This window comes from Vipera berus, assembly GCF_964194415.1.
Source record: "Vipera berus genome assembly, chromosome: 2".
In the NCBI taxonomy this organism is placed as follows: domain Eukaryota; kingdom Metazoa; phylum Chordata; class Lepidosauria; order Squamata; family Viperidae; genus Vipera; species Vipera berus.
Genome location: NC_138203.1, coordinates 51,645,265 through 51,664,747, shown reverse-complemented (window position 1 = coordinate 51,664,747; position 19,483 = coordinate 51,645,265). Strand labels below are relative to the sequence as shown.

At 37.2% G+C, this 19,483-nt stretch overlaps 1 protein-coding gene across 1 annotated transcript; it reads right to left on the bottom strand.

Moving 5' to 3' along the window:
- Nucleotides 1–460: 460 nt before the first annotated feature.
- Nucleotides 461–12,083, bottom strand: ARL14EPL (ARF like GTPase 14 effector protein like). The gene is made up of 4 exons (XM_081316587.1): nt 11,826–12,083; nt 8,763–8,895; nt 2,383–2,525; nt 461–799 (listed from the first exon to the last, which is right to left on the bottom strand). Exons 2-4 carry the CDS (start codon nt 8,874–8,876, stop codon nt 583–585), a joined length of 474 nt encoding a protein of 157 aa, XP_081172713.1. The 5' UTR covers nt 8,877–8,895; nt 11,826–12,083; the 3' UTR covers nt 461–582.
- Between the last annotated feature and the right edge of the window lie 7,400 nt (nt 12,084–19,483).

Sequence of the window (19,483 nt, the reverse complement as noted above, 5' to 3'; positions counted from 1 at the left end):
ACGTAGGTAGACAAATGTGAAGCACCTTTTCTCTACTTCTGTCAAGGTTCTCCTGATGCTCTTGCTCTCAAACTATCTTCTCCTTTCACTCCAATCATGGTTCTCTTATGCTATCTTGCCCTGAAGACATGTACTTTTCCAAGTTTCCTTCTATGATTTAAGCTATTTATTTTCCTTCCAACAAATAGTATGGCAACCTGCATTTTCCTAAAGGGGAAAAAAAACCTGACTATTGTTTGGAAGGACAGATACTGAAGCTGAAGCTCAAATACTTCGGTCAGCTAATGAGAAAAAGGGACTCATTGGAAAAGACCCTGACGCTAGGAAAAGTTGAAGGTAGAAGGAGAAGGGGACAGCAGAGGATGAAATGGTTAGATAGTGTCATCAATGCAATGAACATGAATTTGGGCAAACTCCAGGAAACAGTGGAAGACAGGGGGGGACCTGGTGTGCTGTGGTCCATCGGGTCGCAAAGACACAACTTAGTGACTGAACAACAACCCTGCATTTATTTGTAAAATAAAAATCCCCTTTTTTTCTTTACAAAAGCGAGAAAAATAATATCAGGAAACATAATGTGATCTAGTTGTTTCGAAATGGAAATCGAATGATTTGGCCAGCCTCCACCTGAATCTGCTCATAAACCCATTTTCGGTTGCAGCGACATTCTGCCCCACACTTTGTTGAATTACATTTAGGACAAGGGTAAAAGCAGCCCAGGCAGTTCTTCTCTAGACAATCACACAAATCTGTTTTATTGGAAATCAGATGACCGTGTTTATCATATTTCTTCAGAGTCCTATAAAATAGCAGAGGAACCTTGTTAGAATGTTAGAATATGAAGTAAAAAGTGAAAACGCACTGCAAAGCAAAAAAAAAAAATCTCCAGAATTCCCCTACGATACTATTTTAATGTACAAATAAAGAACACTTTTATCTTTACCTCAGATTGGAACGCAGCATTACAAGAGACCTATTTAAAAAAGGAGGAAGAAAATTGCTTTCACAGATGGTTCCTCAGGACTGCTTAGCATGGGAATTTTTTATAACTTGGGTAAACTATAAATGGCAGCAGTGGTGTGCCAGATTATGTCCTGTTAGGATATGCACTTTTTTATATGAAAGCAATAATCCCCACTGGAAAAGAGAACTATTAGGATTCTGATCAGCTGCGCAGCAGGGCATGCAGAGCAGCAAATTAAATTCCAATTAAACAGAGGATTGCCAGATTGCTAATGTGGAAAACAGCCAGCCACATAGACCGGATAGCAAATGTGATTCCCATTGAAACTAACTAGAGATAAAAACTGACATGTGGCTATAGTTTTGAAGACTGCATACAGGTAGTTGTTGACTTATGACCATTCAAACTTATGTCGGGCCCAGAATGGGTGCCAGCCAGTAAAGCACTTCTGGCCATCATAAAATATCATGACACCTCCCTGATCACGTGATCACATTTTGGACACTTGGCAACTAGCTCACAGCATCCTGTGATGACTTGACCGTGATTGGTATCCTTTTTGCTGGTTACTGGCAAAAAAAACACCCATTCAGAAGAATGGGTTCTCATTTACAAACAGGGTATTTACTTAATGATCACAATTTCACTTATTAGGCTTCCAGAATTGGTTCAAAACCTTTTAAGATTCCCATTTAGATGCAAAACTACATAGAGCTATCAATCAGCATACTGAACATCACTTCTACACTGCTGAATGTTTTTTCTGTGATTTCTTAGAAACATTAAATAAAATGCATAAGGACAAGAACAAAAACTATATGCAGCATTCTATAACAGCACTCCTAATTTACTGTTGTTCCTTAAATTTTCCTGTGAAGAAAAAAAAAATTCAGAATTTAGAAGATTCTGAATATGAAACAATTTGAAATTTTCTTGAAATCCAGAAAACTTTGCATATCATTAACGTTAATTGTAATATTCTGTGTATGTGTGTGTCTGTGCATGCACGCGCACATGCGCATGTGTATGCGTGTACATAATACACTAAATTTAAAACAATATTTGTATTTGTCTTGGCTCCACCCACTTGTAGTATGGTACATACTACTCCTCTCTATGACCAAATGCAGCCTTCAGCCCTAAACCAATTTTACACCCTTAATCTGCCAAATGACCTCTAATTTAATTCTGAGCAGATTTATTCTGTCTTAAATGCTTAAATAAGAGAATCTCAAGGAATAGTAGTCATAATTGTAGCAATCATGGTAATTATGGATACCGCTAACTTCAGTAGAACTTTCAAGAAGACGTGCATTAGTCTGGAGCCTTAAGCATCTGATGGTGATTAAACAACCCTGTAAATTTCTATTTCCAAAGCCAATTTAAAATATAGGAAGAATATGGATATATCATCTTACTTCTTTGTAGTATTAAAACAATCCTGGTTTATCATTGACATACAGACTTTCTTTTGTTGTTCCCGAGTTTCTGGGTTGAAATCTGCCAGCAGAGGTCCTGGATTTTGAAATGCCAAGCATTTTAGCTGTCGTTCAATTTGTTGCTGTGAACAAACATGCTAGTGGTTACAGAGATAACATGTTCACAATTACATTTACGAATTCATCATTAAATGAAAACAGAAACTTAAAAAACCCCAGCAATTAAATTGCAAATCAGAGTCTTTTTCACAGTGATTTCTGTTAAAACATAAACTCAAATTCTCTTTTAATTAATGCTGCTCAAAAGATAAAAAATATAACACTGTAGCCCGTCTGTAATTTTGAATTATATGTGATCTATTAGTGAATCAAACTTGGTGAAACCATCATTATTTATCTCCGGTCTAGCTCAAAGCAGAATATCTACTTTTGGATTCTAGATAACCTATTCACCATGGATTGCAGATACTTCATCAGATGAATTTAGAGGAATGGACAAATTACATTAGATTCAATTTACCTGACCTGCTAAAAAGGCAGAAAGAACTCAACTCTTATTATTTCATTTGTAAAATAGCATTTTTCAGCATAAGCTATTTATTTAGTCCATCTGAATTACATCATACTGAAGTAAGGTTAGGGATTCTAACAGCTAGCTGAGGCTGCTACTAACATGTCCCTCTCTGGTTCTGCCACTGATTAGCAGGACTCTCCTACTGTGCCTGTAGTGGAAAAAAATGAGCCTAACAAACAAAAGGAAGACATCCCCCCCCACACCCACACCCCACCTTGTCTTTTAGATATGACCTAGTAAAACCCAGTTCCTCTCTTTGCCTGATCTCATCAGAGCTGAATTAACTCCCCCTGCCCTTGGGAAATTCCCCCCTCTTCTAGCTAGACCAAGGAATAGAAGCATCCTCACCCAATCACAGTATAGCACAAGAGCAACAGGAATTTATGTCCTAGAGCAGGGATAGGCAACCTTGGGTCTTTTATGACTCGTGGACTTCAACTCCCAGCCAGCATGCCTACCCCTGACCTAGAGGAACCCCAATGGAACCCCAATCGCCCATCTTCTGATCAGCTGATGACCTCAGCATTCCATCTCTTTCACAATGAACTTCTCCAGCTCTATTGCATTGCTAAAAGTCCTGCTCTGCCTGACAATAGAATTCACCACAAGAACGGGGACAAAGACCTGCCCAATTTCCCACAACTGACCAGCCACTCAAATCCCTAGGATTTCCTTGTAGCCCTCAACTTCTATTTTAAAAAAGCTTTGCTTTTCAGGGATTTTTTTTCCCTACAACATGCATGCAATAATCATTGTAATAACCATGGTTTTTCTGTGTTGTATTCCTTACTTTGGCAAAATTCCTCAACTGTGCCAAATACACACTCATATCTCACAAACAACACATCTTCCCATTTCACTTCGCAACCCTTGGGTGACAGGGGAAGAAGAAAACAAAGAGGAAGGGTTGATTTAAGTTGTGTTGCCTCCATAGTCATGCTCACTGTGACTCAGTAGCAAGGTAGGGAGTGTTGCTATCCTTACAAATTCAAGATAATGACTGATGTGTTCACCAGCTTCATTTTCATCCCTATCAATAAAAATACCACCTCCAATTGTTCTCGATAATGTATGGAAAGGTAGGGCCAAAGACTGTGGACATTCTCTCCTATTGGCCAGTCAGCCAGATTTTGAAAGTACTGTATTTATTTATTTCCTATAGGACTATCAATGTCCTGCCTATGTTCTTCAAAAAGTCCAAATGTCTTCTGGGAGATGGATTATTTCTGTGTCAAAAAACAGACCAAATAAAAGGCTTTATAGTGGAGATGTCTGGTCTTTGTTGAAGCCAAGCCTGAGTGACCATAGGGATCAACATCCAATGATAGGCTAAAAAGAGGACAAGTTCACAGCAGACTTCAGCAGCTGGACAGAGCTCTACCCATGACCATTTAGTTGCCAGGCTCAGCTCTGAGGCATGGTAGATGTTCGTTACTACAAGAATTGAGTTGCACCACTTCAACAGCAGAACAACCAAAAGCAGTTTTAGGCTGCTTCTGCAGCAAACGGAATGAGGTAATTATATGTTACAAATATATGTCCATTAGAAATGGTTAAGCTTTTACCTTTGTTGTGCAAAGGGTCTCAGAATCAACACCTGGCTACCTATGACTAAGAAACATATCTATTTCAAATCCTAATGATTCAGTACTATTCAGTGTAGGCAATATTTTTACATTCTGTATATCTATATCAACAGTAATTTCCATCATGCTCTTTTCTTTATGCAATGAGAAGCATTATATAGAGTGCAGAAAAGTAAGAAACAGTAAACTAAAAAAGGCATGCTTTTTAAAAAAATGAAACATAGCTAAATGTAATTTATTTCAGTATCATTCATGCCACTCAATACCTTTCTATCCTTGCAAATCATGTTTGCTACCATCGTGTTCATATACCATTTCATATACTGCCTTTTGCTCTTAATTTCTCTTTGTTTTTGAAGATCTCATCAACCCCATCCATGATTTCCTCAGTCTTTCCCGTTCCTTTTCATTCATCCTTTCTTCAGATTTTGTTTGTTTTATTTAATGTTCCTTTGTTCTATCTGTGTGAAACTACTTCAGCATACGTCTTTCACTCACTGTTCTATTTACCATTTATTCCTCTGACACTCCAAGTCACAATCTTTTATAAGCTATGCTCATCATCAGATGGGTCTATAGTTTTGGACTTCCATGCCCCATCCTGGCACTGATCCATCACGACTTTTATATAACATTTATTAGTGATATATAGACCACATTACCACCCTTAGTAGAATTGATCCTATACTGGGCGGTTTTGACACATGCAGGAGCAATCAAAGCCCATTTTTATACTAAGTATGCTCACATTATCATATGCAAGGTAAGATTTCTAATCCAGAGAATAATTTGCAACCGGCATAGTGTTATCAGCATCCCATGAACTGAGCTACATAGAACACACTGACACACTCATGATACTTTATGAGATTTCATGATACTTCCTGATATATAATCTAAAGATTCTCCAAAACATCAAATTATAATTCTTCACAGAACAAAAGGAAAAATGCTGGATACATAGGAGGTAAACCAAGCATAATTTATAGTGGATCAATTCTAAAAAGCCAAAAGATATTTCTGCCTCTGACCATTGCTCTCATAAAATTACTCTTTCTTAGCATCAAGAATTATACTTTGTTCAGTAACAAGAGATCCACCATCCACTCTAGCTCAAGCCCTGTGGGAAGAACCAGATATTACCGATTCATTTAAATGTCAGGATGGAGGCGGTACAAACGTCAGTGAGGATTTTGTTCCAGGAGGCAAACACCACAGCAAAAGAGCCTTGCTTTTCTACCTGGCATGTCCAATTGTCCTGCTGCAGCTAAACATTTGCTATCTTAGAGAAAGGCTCCATATCTGAGCAAGTTTATGCAGCACATGGGAGATCAAACTGCATCACAGTTATTCAGGTCTTAGGACACATTTACTTGCACGTGTTTGAGACTTCAAAAATAAACCAGAAATAAAATGAAGCTTGCCTCAGGCAATTTATGCACCCAGCATTGTATGATTATAGTAATAAACCTCAAAGCATTCCAGCAGAAGTCTTTCTATGCTCATGTATTGGTCTAATATATAGCATTACTCAAACTCATAGTGCTTATTGTCTCCAGGTAAAAATGAAGTTTGACTAGAGAAATTATTATTCTACCTACCAGGTACAATACATAAAAATGTAATAAATAATAATAATAATAATAATAATAATAATAATAATAATAATAATAATAATAATAATAATAATAATAATAATAATAATACAATAAAGTAGAATTAGCTAATCTGTTTGTGCTAATTCTCTGTTAGCAGACAAACACAGCTTGTAAGCATGGGCATAGCTTTTCTAGGGATATTTTGATCCTAGTTATCTTGTCATGCTGCCTACGCTGTTAATAAATCTTTGGACAGAGGGATCTTGCAACCCATAAGTAAATAGTGCATTTATTCAACATTTATTTATTTATTTATTTTTATTTTTATTCCATTTATATCCCGCCCTTCTCCGAAGACTCAGGGCGGCTTACAAGCTTAGCAGTAGCCTTCATTCTATGTATATGCCTGCTTATTAGGGCTTTCACACACACCCCCAAGCGGCATTATTACAAAGTCAGCTTAATTGCCCCCAACAATCTGGGTCCTCATTTTACCTACCTCGGAAGGATGGAAGGCTGAGTCAACCTTGAGCCTGGTGGGATGCGAACCTGCACTAATTGCAGGCAGCTGGTGTTACTTAAGGAGGCATTAGCCCACTGCTCCACCAAGGATGCGATAGCTCAGAAAGATAGAGGCAATTTGTCTGTGTTAAATAGTGGAACTGGGTAAGTGTGTACACTACACCTTACTATGTTTTCCTCATACCATGTTCATTTGGAGTATAAATATATTAATGCATTTTACTAGTTACTCAATTTACAAGAGAACCTGCTTTAGAAGTTACAGTTCTTACAGATCCAGTCATCTGCAAATCAAACTTACAGGGATATTATGGCTGTTTCAGGAACTAATGGGTGCTAAAGTAAGGGCAGTAATAGATGCGATGCCATAGAATGCTTTAACCCAGTGTTTCTCAACCATGTATCTTAGTTGCCAAAGTTGATAAACATTGCTTTAATCAGATTTTGGAAGTGGCCATGGCATAGGAGAAAGAGCATGGTTTGGTGATAAGGTGGTATATATAGTATCCAAGCTGTTCTCTGCATATGCAAAAATATCAATAAGTACTGTTGATCAAAGGTGGCTGTGACTTGGGTTCTCTGGGAATTGATTGGGCACCTACCAATATCGATCTGCCTGTCTATCTGTCTGTCTGCCTTTCTATTCTATCTAGCTTGGGATTACTATTTTGTCCTGCTATTTGCTCAAGTGGTTTTATGCTGCACCAATATAAAGTGCTGCCCAACTAGATTTACTAGGGGAAAAGCTAGTAAAGAGAAAGCAGAAAATAACACTAAACACCAGGGGGAAAGAAAAACTAATGCTAAAATAGCCTGAACAGGAACAGCCACAAAAGCTCCAGATCAGGTATCCAGAAGCTACTTTCTTTCTTGATTCTTTTTATTTGCCACACACTTGGAATGGTGCAAAAAGTAGCTTCCTACTCAAAGCTCTTCAGTTGCAAAATACTCCTATAAATTAAAGCTTTAAATTGTTCAGGAAATGGCACCCTTGTTTTATGAATAATTACATGGGCCCTGAATGGAGAACAAGATAAGAATAAGATTATTCGGGTCATTCTAAGACACCCTTGGCGGGGGAGAGGACAAAAGAAAAAGAAAAACTGTTTGTCTTTGTCTTGCACTATAGTCAGGCAATAGACAAGAAGGCCTAAAAGAAATTTATGTCATTCCATAGATGGCACTGAATCAAGGTGTATGCAGAGAGAAGAATTGTATTAGCTTATCTCACGTCAACATGACAAATCTACAACAAAAGGCTGGTAGTAGTTGAAGAAAAAAAATAATTTGTGGTACTACGGCTGAAGACACTGGAGCAAAAGTTAAGGATTAATAAGGAGATTGCAATTTTGAATGGTTCATGTTTGCATTACCATCCCCAAACAATATTTTTATGTTGCTTTTATTTTTCTAACTGCATGTGCTAGGAGCTAGGATGGTCTCTATTTTTCTGACTTTTATTTTAGACCTTTTGTGGGCTGTGGGTATGTTAAAAGATTAAAAAAAAATAGAAAAAGGTCTTGACCACCAGAAAGGAGATGTAGAGAACAGGCTTTGATCAGACTTAAACTCTGCAGCTCTCGCTTAGTGACTCAGTATTGTAGGCTATATGAATGGAGCTAAAAGGTTAGCATCAGAAGAGATTTATACATCACAGCCTCAGCCCAGCTTGTGAACATTTGGACACTCTCTTTGTTTTCTTGCACCAATAATTGCAGAATGATCTGAACACCACAATGGTTGCACACACTAAGGAAGTCTGAAACGAAGCATATGTTCTGGTGCAATCTTATCTAAATGAACAAACATTATATCTAAGAATATGGGTAAATTATTTGTGGGCTGAGCAATGGAAGCACCTTGTATGAAAATATGTAGCCAATGCCCCACAACTATTCAACTACATACTAGGAAATATATTTAATTCAATACCAAATTCCAGAAAAAAAATGTCCAGAGATTCAATAACAGAAAAGGATAACATGAATCAAAAGCAAGACCTAATTTTTTATCTTTAAATGTGAATTATAAAACATTTTCTGCAAGTTATAAATACTTCGGAGAATTCTGAAGTTGTACCTGTTGTTTTTGCTCCAAGGTCATCTCCTTAGTGCATACGCTGCTCCCTCCTGCCAATTCCCCTGCTGTAGATGGGCCCCCTGAAGGACATGGCCCTTCGAAGCAATCACTCATTTTTAAAGGTATGCAAAACCTGAAATGAGAAATCTACAAATCATGGATGTAGAACTTGATCAGGGAAAATGCCAAGATCTTGGACTGTTGAACTGAATGCCATGATAATATCTGTAGGTGAAACTTCACCTGTTTTCAGCCCAACGTTTCTTTAAAGCAGTGGCCCCCAACCTTTGGGACATCAGGGACCGGTTCTGTGAAGAAAGGTTTTTCCACAGACCGGAAGGGGTGTGGTTTCATGTGCTGCCTGCACCCTGCAGATGGGGCTGGGTCCACGGACCGGGGCAGGGGACACCTGCTTTAAAGAGCCAAACTTCAGCTTGGTTTTAAGGCAGAGGTGTGACTCTCTGGCCTTAGGACAGATGTTACATTCTAAAGCATATAGGTTCTGCTACAGTGTGGCCAGTAGTTGGGATGACTGGAGTTGTAGTCTAATAACAACTGGTCCAGGTAGTCTTCAAACTATGACTACAATTGAGGCCAAAATTTCTGTTGCTAAGCAAGATATTTGTTATGTGAATTTTTCCCCATTTTATGACCTTTCTTGCTACAGTTATTGAGTGAATCACTGCAGTTGTTAAATTAGTAACAGAGTTGATAAATGAATCTGGCTTTCCCATTGACTTTGCTTATCAGAAGGTCGCAAAACTCATAAATATGAGTTCGGTTGCCAAGCCTCCGAATTTTGATCTTGTGATCACAGGAATGTTGCAACAGTTTTAAGTGTGAAAAATGGTCATTTTTTCAGTGCTGTTGTAACTTTGAACAGTCATTAAATGACTGTTTTTTAGACAGCAACACACATCAATAATCCCAAGAACAAAACATTACAAGATTCAGTTTTTGATCACTGGGATTTATTAAGATACTTTTTTTTACTGTTGTATAGCTAAATATTTTATATCACAGAGTCTTTTGCTGTCATTATTCTGTATACCATTCAGGCTCTTTGAAAGTAAAACATGACTGGGAATATATGTACATTGATTTGGAAAGAAACAAATAAAGAAATTATAGAGTAGAATAAAATGCCATGTGATTATATTTTCATACACAATTAGCTTTAAATGGATTGTCCCATAAGAAGCAAGTTTAAGTGGCCATTTTAACAAGTGCTACATTTCCATTTTAAAACTTCCTACATAACAGTTTGGTAATTAATCCATTGTGAATCTGGCTTCTCCAGTTACTTTGCTTGTCAGAAGTTTGCAAAAACTGATCACATAATGCCAGAACACTGCAACTGACATAAATATGAACCATCTGAATTTTAATCACATGGGGATGCTGCAATGAACATAAGTATAAAAAAGTCATAAGTCACTTTTTTCAGCGCCATTCCAACTTTGAACAACCACTAAACAAACTGTTTAAAATCGAGAACTACCTGTACATTATTAGGCCTGATGTTAGGCCTACACCAGTGTTTCTCCACCTTAGCAGTTTGAAGAAGTGTGAATGTCATCTTCAAGCTATGCTGGCTGAGGAATTCTGGGAGTTGAAGTCCACACATCTTCAAACTTCCAAGGTGGAGAAACACTGGCCTACACTATACAAAAAAAATTATGCCATACCAAGAAATATAAAATACAGCAACCTCAATTAAGGTTGGAAAAAGGTTAAACAGTTTTGGCACTGGTTAATCTCTAATATCAAATGTTTTTTAAAAACAATCCTATATTAAAAGGGGAAAATTGCATTGCACTGAACTTATTTATAGAAAGACTCCAGGTGCCAGGGAAGCTACCAATCCTGAACTCAAACACCATCCTCTGACATGTGCAACAAGGCTTGATTTTAAAAATGGACAGGTGTCAAGTACTGCAAATTACATATAAATTAAAGGCCAGGAGTTTCACAGTCAGTGGGAAGGTGTTAAAAAGTCAAAATAACTGGCAATCATAAGATCTTGCTCAGATGTTTCATTCTGGTTACAGCTTTAATCTTTGGTCTGCTTATTTATGTTAACAAATGGGGAGGATTGACCCCCTTCTCTCCTCTTCCTTATAATTGCATTAATTAATTTATAAATAGAATGCCATATTTTACAGGCAACAAATGTTGCTCCATAGTTATGAATTCATTTATTTTATTATTCTGATTTTGTCCTATCCTGTTTTCAAATATAGTTTCTGGACAGTAACATGTATCAACAGATATTTATCTTTGATGTATTTATTTATCTTATATGTTGCTCGCCTCACTGTCCAAAGTAGCTCTAGGTGGCTTAGAATGGCATAAAATTATAAATACAGAAACATTTAAAGCATTAAAATTAAAATTGATAAATAAATAAAATTAATATTAAATAAAGGTTAAAACCAAGAGCATGGATGTATGGTCTGGCTTTTATCTGTCACTCAACCAACCAGCAGAGAGAGTTTGTGTGTGCACATGTGCATATCTATTCTCACACGTGTAAAAATCTCTCTCTCTCTCTCTCTCTCTCTCTCTCTCTCTCTGAGGGAATCTTCAGAAAATGTTTGACTTTATATTTTTTTAGCCTACTTTTTCTTTTGGTTGACATATTGGTTAATATCGACATATTAACGCCAGGAGCCATGGTGGCACATTGGCAGAATGCAGTGTTGCAGGCTAACTCACTGTTCACTGCGAGGACTTTGATTCTGACCAGCTTAAGGTTGACTCAGACTTCCATCCTTCTGATGTCAGTAAAATGAGGACATAGATTGTTGGGGGCAATATGCTGACTCTGTAAACTGCTTAGAAAAGGCTATAAAGCCTATGAAGCAGTATATAAGTCTAATGCTATTGCTATTGCTATTAATTGTAGGTGATGATTTCTCTCTATCATATGCAGATAGCCACATACTGATTGTAACAAAAATACACACAAACACAAAATCTCTGGCTTTATTGGAACAAGTTGCTTCTCTGCAAATCACTGTGGACAAAGTGTTGTGGCCCCGATGCCCGAGCCTGTCCTACCTGAGGAAGAGGACTCTGAGGATGATGGGGAGGAACTGGCAAGGCCTCCCTCTCCGGGACCCTCCCCTCTGGCAAGTCCTCCTTCTCCGGGGCCCTCCTCTCTGGCAAGGCCTCTGTCTCCATCTGAAGGCTGACAGGAGCAGCCTGGGAGTAGCCAGGCTGGGAGCCAGCCTGTTATGGAGCTCGAGCAGCTGCAGCAGATACAGTCTAGCGAAGATGATTCATGGCTAGACCCCCGAGAAAGACGCAGGGCCAAGCATTTACAGCAGCGTAGGAAGAGTAGGAGGGCCAGGGATTATCGAGTCATTGAGCCACACCCCACTAGGTACAAAAGGGGGTGTGGCTGCTCTCAGAACTTTGTGACGAACAATAGTTTAAACAATTTCTGGTCACATCTTCGGAAATCTTCTTGTTTGAAACCCTGGTCTGAATTCTTGGCAACGCTTCTGTACATCTGCTTCTGAACTGTTTGTTTGGACGTTATCTCATTCCAGCTGACAAACGAGCCTATTTTGCTGCCAAGGCCTTATCTGAAGGCAATTAACTACAGCCTGTAGAATTAACTCTTGCTAGCCATGCCTGCTTGTCTGTTTGTTTGTACTCCGGAGGGGGGAACAAAACACAAAGGTTCTACCTTGGAGGGAAAAAAAGCACAGGAATATTTTTGAAACAGCAATTTGTTACCTTTTAAAGATGCTCAAAAATCTGAAAGCAAGCTTTTCCTTTCTATCAGCAGAACTAACCTCAGGAACCACTACCAATTTTGTGGATCTTGTTATAACTTCTCTCCCTCCTCAATTTAGAAAAATGGAGCCCTTGTTTATTCTCTAGAACTACATGTGTAAGGAAATGCAGCCTGGAATGTATTGTATTTCCATACACATTTCATCAACTGTCACCAGAAGGAATTTCACAGACATAAACAAATAAAACAAATAAAAAATCTCACATAAAAAAATCAGCATTTTCAATTGCAAATTCAGCAAAAAGTAAAAGCAATCTACCGTTAGGTGTCAGTGTTCTTCTATGGAGTTGAACCATGCCACTGTTTACCATTTTTTATATGTCTCATTTTGCATGAACTAAATAATTAGGCTCCAACTAGTCTAGCACTTGGAGGGGAAACCACCAAATAATCCCAGATTTGTGTATTAGAGTAGGACTTCCGGACAAAATATCCTAGAAGAAACTAACAGCAAATTGGGTTACTGCCAGGAGAATCCCCTGACTTGATTTGTTTGTTGAATGCGTCATCCCCACCCACAAAGTTGTTCCATTTACACTATAGAAAGGGATCACTTGCTGTCCTACCTTTCATTTCAACCATGTAAAAATTGATTGCATATTTTATCAACAATTCCAGCCTTAAGTTCCTTAATAACCCTTGGTCAGAAGCCATCAGGACCTAGAGATTTATTTATGATGTTCAAGATTTGATGAATTCAGCTAACTTGCTTCCAATACAGATAATTATATTGATTGATAACACATCAAAACAATTTCTTCCCAAGGTGGATTAATAAACTTATAGCAATCTGCCCAAACAGTTGCCTTTCCAAAATGTGGAATGCAGACAGTCATGCTGGCTACAAATTTTCAGAGCTGTAACCCAAAGACATCTGGAGCACATTAGGAAACAATGATTTAAACCAAACTAGTAACTGTGTACAGCTATTTTATTATAATAATACACATTATTCTGTATCCAGAAATCCACTAAAACTCAAAAACAAAAATCCACTATAACTCCAAGGTTTGGGCTAGCAGCAAGATTGGTATACAAGACATGGATCATGAGATGTTAGCATGTGTCTGTGACTATATAAAAAAATAAAGATTGCAATTTCAATTATATGGTTGCAGACATCATTTTCCTTTTTGTGATCTCCCCCACCTTGCATAATATAAAGATATTCATTGAAAAATGGGAGAACTATTAGATTATTATTTCATTAGCTTAACCTTTTATTCCTTAAAGTTAGTCTGGTCATTATTAATTTACATGGCTTTAACAACATATTTTTTAATCAGCTGCTTATTGGAAAAATAAAACTCTTCCCATTGTGATTGATGTCAGGAAATACAATTTCTGTGGTTGGAGTGATTTAGCAACATTTCATCTCGTATTCCCCAAAGACCGAAACCAGAGACAATGTCCCTAATGCATCATGCTCCTAGCAACACTAGAAAAATAAATCTAGTTTTACTGTGATTTCTTTCCATATTTTTTACAACATATACAGTAAGTATGCAAATCAGAATCATTTTCACATGAACCAGCCATTAATGTTATTTCATAGAGGACTTGTTTCAAAAGTAGTTTGCCTCAAATAGTTTCAAATATTTATCATAATAAAATCTTTTGGATAGTGAGTCAATCTATCTTAAAATTGTTAGAATTTTGTATTGTGTGGTTTCCTGTAAAACTTAAATCAGAACTTCCTATATTGTCTTTTCAACATTGATAAAAAAATAAACATTGATTCTTAAATTATTTTTTTATATATTCCACAAGGAATATTTTATTACATAATATTTTTAGACAAAGAATGCATTAAAACTACACGCATGTTAGAATTAAAAATCTTTCATGCATAACCTACAATGTTTATTCTTTTTCAGCTAATTATTTTCTGCTTACTGCTCTATAGAGGAAAATCACACAATAGCTAGTATAAATAAGCATGAAATAAATGTTGAATTCCATGAATTCAATGACAGACAGTAAATGATCATTACTAAAATTAGCATCATCTTAAAGGTCTCCTTTTGAGGTGTAAAATTAAGAATCAGGATGCTGATTCACACTTTCAAAAAGTTTTTACAACGAATGAAATATCATTTGAATGGTCTCCTTCAAGTACTTATTGATCAAGTTATTCTTATTATGTCAAAATTCTTTTTTCAAAACTTACCTAACAAGATTGTTAAAATGCAATAAACAATCTGATAGCGAATTTCTGTTATAGGTACACTCTGCATAAATTCAACTGTTAGTAGTGGTACATGGTCTGAAATCCTGCTTATTGTCTCTCAGTAGCAATGCTACTTGTTTGCTCACTAACATAATTGGGCACAATGGGCAATGTGACTGTGCTAATTAGTGTACCTACTAGTGCACCTGAGTCACATTTAACCAGGGATTCTGCAAGCAACATGAGAACAGCATCACTTCATGGGGAAAAAATACTTTAAAATCAAGAACTGCAGTTTTACAATGTTCATGTTTTTTAATTACGATACATTCATACAGAAGATGAATGTAAGACTTTTAGCACTGATATTTAAGTTTTTAATTTGATTTTCTGATGCAGATGAATTTTTACTTTGCTGGTGATACACAACGCAGTCAAAGCCATCAATTGAATTAAACATTTAAACTTGCAGGAGGTGGGGAAAAATCCATGAATATGGTTAGCTTTACCTTCATCACAATTCCAAGATATTCTATAATAATGGAGATTTTTTATATTATTCAGAAACTCCTGAGAATGAAGATTGAGTCTTCACTGACATATTGCAAGGCTTTTGGGGGGAGAAACCCCTGAAGCTGGTGTGGCAAGAGTTGGTACATTCCCAACAAATCTTTGACCCTCTGCCTAAGTAATTTTACTCTGACTGATGAAGTTGCTCAGATTAACAAAGTTTGGTCCAGTTGCCATGATTCAACCTTTAAACACATTACAAAATAGGCTTTTGTAACTTGACTATCTTCTAGTGAAATGCTCAGATTTTTGTTTGTTTGTTTTATATGTAAAGTTAATCCATATTTTTAAACAATTTTCCTGAACAGTGATGTCCCAAGTTCAAGATTCTTTAATAAGCATAAAAACAAATAGCTTCTTATTTTGCACTTTTACTGAAATGGCTAATGCCAGCCATTAACTAATTCTAACTGGTGCATTTTTATTGGATATTTCAGTGGTGGCAAGAAAGAAACGGAGCATAATAGTCACCTATCCATTTGATTTTAAAAAGCTAGTATAATCAAAATATTTTTTAAAAAAATCAAAATAATTTAAGAAGGTTATTCTCTTCACTAAAGACAAGCAATTGGAATTTATTTTCTTCTAGCTTTTTCTTCCAGCTATTGCAGAACTATAACTCTCAGTATCCCTCAATACTGGGCAGATAACCAAAGCTTGCTAGTAAATAAGCTTAATTTCAATACTTCAGGTTCCCCACCGAGGGCATCTAGGGCAATTTCAGTAGATTAAGGAATTACTCACATAAGTCTTCAGAGAACAAAAACACACTATGTACACTGCACTACTAGACCTACCATCTTCAAAGTAAATTATATTTAGAGAATATATATCACAAACATATATTTAGATTTACAGGCTGTGCTTGCTTATTTGGGAAAAAAGCGCACTGAAATTAATGGTATTTATGTCTAACTAACCATGCAGAGGCTTGGATGAGGAGAGTTAAACACACGGTTTTTCTTGGCACATGTAGTCAGGCTTTCCTTGGGATTTTAAGGACAAAATGTTCCTGCCTCAGCTATAAAGGATTCTGAAAATACATTTGCTCAGAAAGAAGGAGCCCTAAATAATGTATTTAAAGCAGCATCATAATCATTACTAAAAAAAATCCCAATAGTTCTAAAACATTTCAATTTCATTTAATTTAAAATTGCCATTATACTGTATATAAATTGGCCAATTTAAAAAAATCCAGACATTTAAAACAGGCAAAGCTTAAAAAGAAGTTGGTTCAAAATACCATCCATATATTTTATGATCTGAAAACTCAAAATTAGGCACAAAGTACATAAATTTCTTCTGGGCAACATGACATACATTCCAGTGATCTAATGATGTTGACTCATTATTTCTGACAGATCTCTCTTGACATGATTTCATCAGAGAGAAAGGAAAAACAACAACTTTCCCAGTTAGACAGCTGCTATAACTGAGAATGAGTAGCAAAATCAATGTTCAAGGTATCTTTTTTATCTCTAGCTTGTAATACTTTCCCTGGATTAGGTGACCAGTACAGCAAGAGAATTTAAGACCACAATAGCAAATAAGTAAATGTGGACCGCTCATATTAACAGAGCCAGCCAGATTCTTTCAGGCCAATCCATTTCCATTTTTGTCCCCTCCATTCAGTTTTTCACTATGAATATGCAGGATGTCCTGCCCTTAGTCACACTTGAACAGTAACAAGAAAATTCGAGAAGAGAAAATGCTGTGGTTTATGCATTGTGGGAGGTATTACTGTCTTCATTTAACATCTTGTTCATACCTTCATTAGAGTCCTTTCTTTGTTTCTTGATTCTTTTACTGAATTCAACAAAGTTTAAGCTCCAAAACTAAAACTTTTAGAAAATTTGCAAAAACAATGTTTGCATATACAATAGTTTACTTTGAAAAAATATTTACTTTGAATATATATATATATATATATATATATATATATATATATATATATATATATGGATCTTTGGTTATTCGGGTTTTCCCCCGCGTAGAACTAAAGGTGTAGGGGCGACGTTTCGACGGAATCCCACCCGTCATCATCAGGCTGGTGGCTTCTGCTTCCTTCTTCTGGGAGAAGCATGTGGCTGTTTGTTCCTCTTTTTTAAACTGCCAGAGGGGGTGTGTTCTGTGGGTGGAGGTGTGCTCTGATTGGGTGGGGGAGTAAGTGTGTTCTGATTGGGTGGGAGTGTGTTTTGAATGGTGGGTGTGTTCTGATTGGGTGGGGGTGTGTTTTGAGTGGATGGGCTGGTCTCAGCTGCCAGCCTTAGACCTGAGCTGGTGAGTTGTGCTGCTTTTGTTCGGCTTCGTGTTTGTGGTGGTGCCATGTTTTTATAGTGTGTGTGTTTTTTTATGGTAGATAGTGTGTCCTAGGGAGCCGTTGGATTTCTTGTAGACTAAGACATCAAGGAAGGGAAGTTGATTGTTAGCTTCTGTTTCCATGGTGAATTGTATTTTGGGGTGTAGGCTATTGAGGCTATTGAAGAAAAACTGGATGACTTCCTCACACACCTCAATAGCCTACACCCCAAAATACAATTCACCATGGAAACAGAAGCTAACAATCAACTTCCCTTCCTTGATGTCTTAGTCTACAAGAAATCCAACGGCTCCCTAGGACACACTATCTACCATAAAAAAACACACACAAACCGCTATCTGAACGCACTCTCACACCACCACCCAGCACAGATCAACTCCGTAGCCAAGACACTCATCTCCAGAACAAAACACCTAGCTGACGAACAACACCAAAAAACCGAACTACACACTCTCACTAATGTACTAACAGCCAATGGATTCCAAAGAAACACGATTACCAACTTAATCCGAAGAGAGACACCCACAAAAACCCAAGACAGAGAACAAGAAAATGGCAAAGCCCTCCTCCCATACTTAAAAGGGACCACAGACAGAATCAGCAAGGTCCTCCAAAAACACAACATCAAAACAGCATTCTACACAGACAGAAAAATATCCACCATCCTAAGAAACCCCAAGGACATAATTGGCTTAGAAAACCAAGGAGTATACGAAATCCCATGCACCACCTGCCCCACCACATACATCGGACAGACCAACAGAAGAATAAGTGCACGCATTGAAGAGCACAAAAACTCACTCAGAAAAGGAGAACAAACTTCATCCCTGGTCCAACACTTTGAAGCCACGGGACATGAAATTGATTTTAAAAAAACCAAAACTATCGCCAAAATTGAACATTTTAACAACAGAATAATCAGAGAAGCCATTGAGATAGAAAAACGCCCCCACAGCATAAACAAACGAGATGATACCTCTCGCCTACCAACCATTTGGAAACCCGCCTTGATTGACAGACGAGTCCCAACCACCAAGAATGATAGACCCAAACTCATGATAACACCACATGACATCACCACCACACAACCATTCAAAAAGCAAATCCGAACCCACAATGATAACGAGGCACAACCACAAAACAGAAACCTAACTACAGCTGCAACATCAGCCACTTTAAACCCCTCCAAACCACACAATAAGCAAACTGACACCCACTATAAAAACATGGCACCACCACAAACACGAAGCCGAACAAAAGCAGCACAACTCACCAGCTCAGGTCTAAGGCTGGCAGCTGAGACCAGCCCATCCACTCAAAACACACCCCCACCCAATCAGAACACACCCACCATTCAAAACACACTCCCACCCAATCAGAACACACTTACTCCCCCACCCAATCAGAGCACACCTCCACCCACAGAACACACCCCCTCTGGCAGTTTAAAAAAGAGGAACAAACAGCCACATGCTTCTCCCAGAAGAAGGAAGCAGAAGCCACCAGCCTGATGATGACGGATGGGATTCCGTCGAAACGTCGCCCCTACACCTTTAGTTCTACGCGGGGAAAAACCCGAATAACCAAAGATCCATATATATATATATATATATATATATATATATATATATATATATATATATATATATATGTATATATATATATATATATGTATGTATGTATGTATGTATGTATGTATATGTATATGTATATGTATATGTGTGTGTATATATATATATATATATATATATATATATATATATATATATATATATATATATATATATATTAAAAACATATACCTTTTATAGCTCACTACAGAGAAAAACATTTTCAGGTGATATATTCTTATA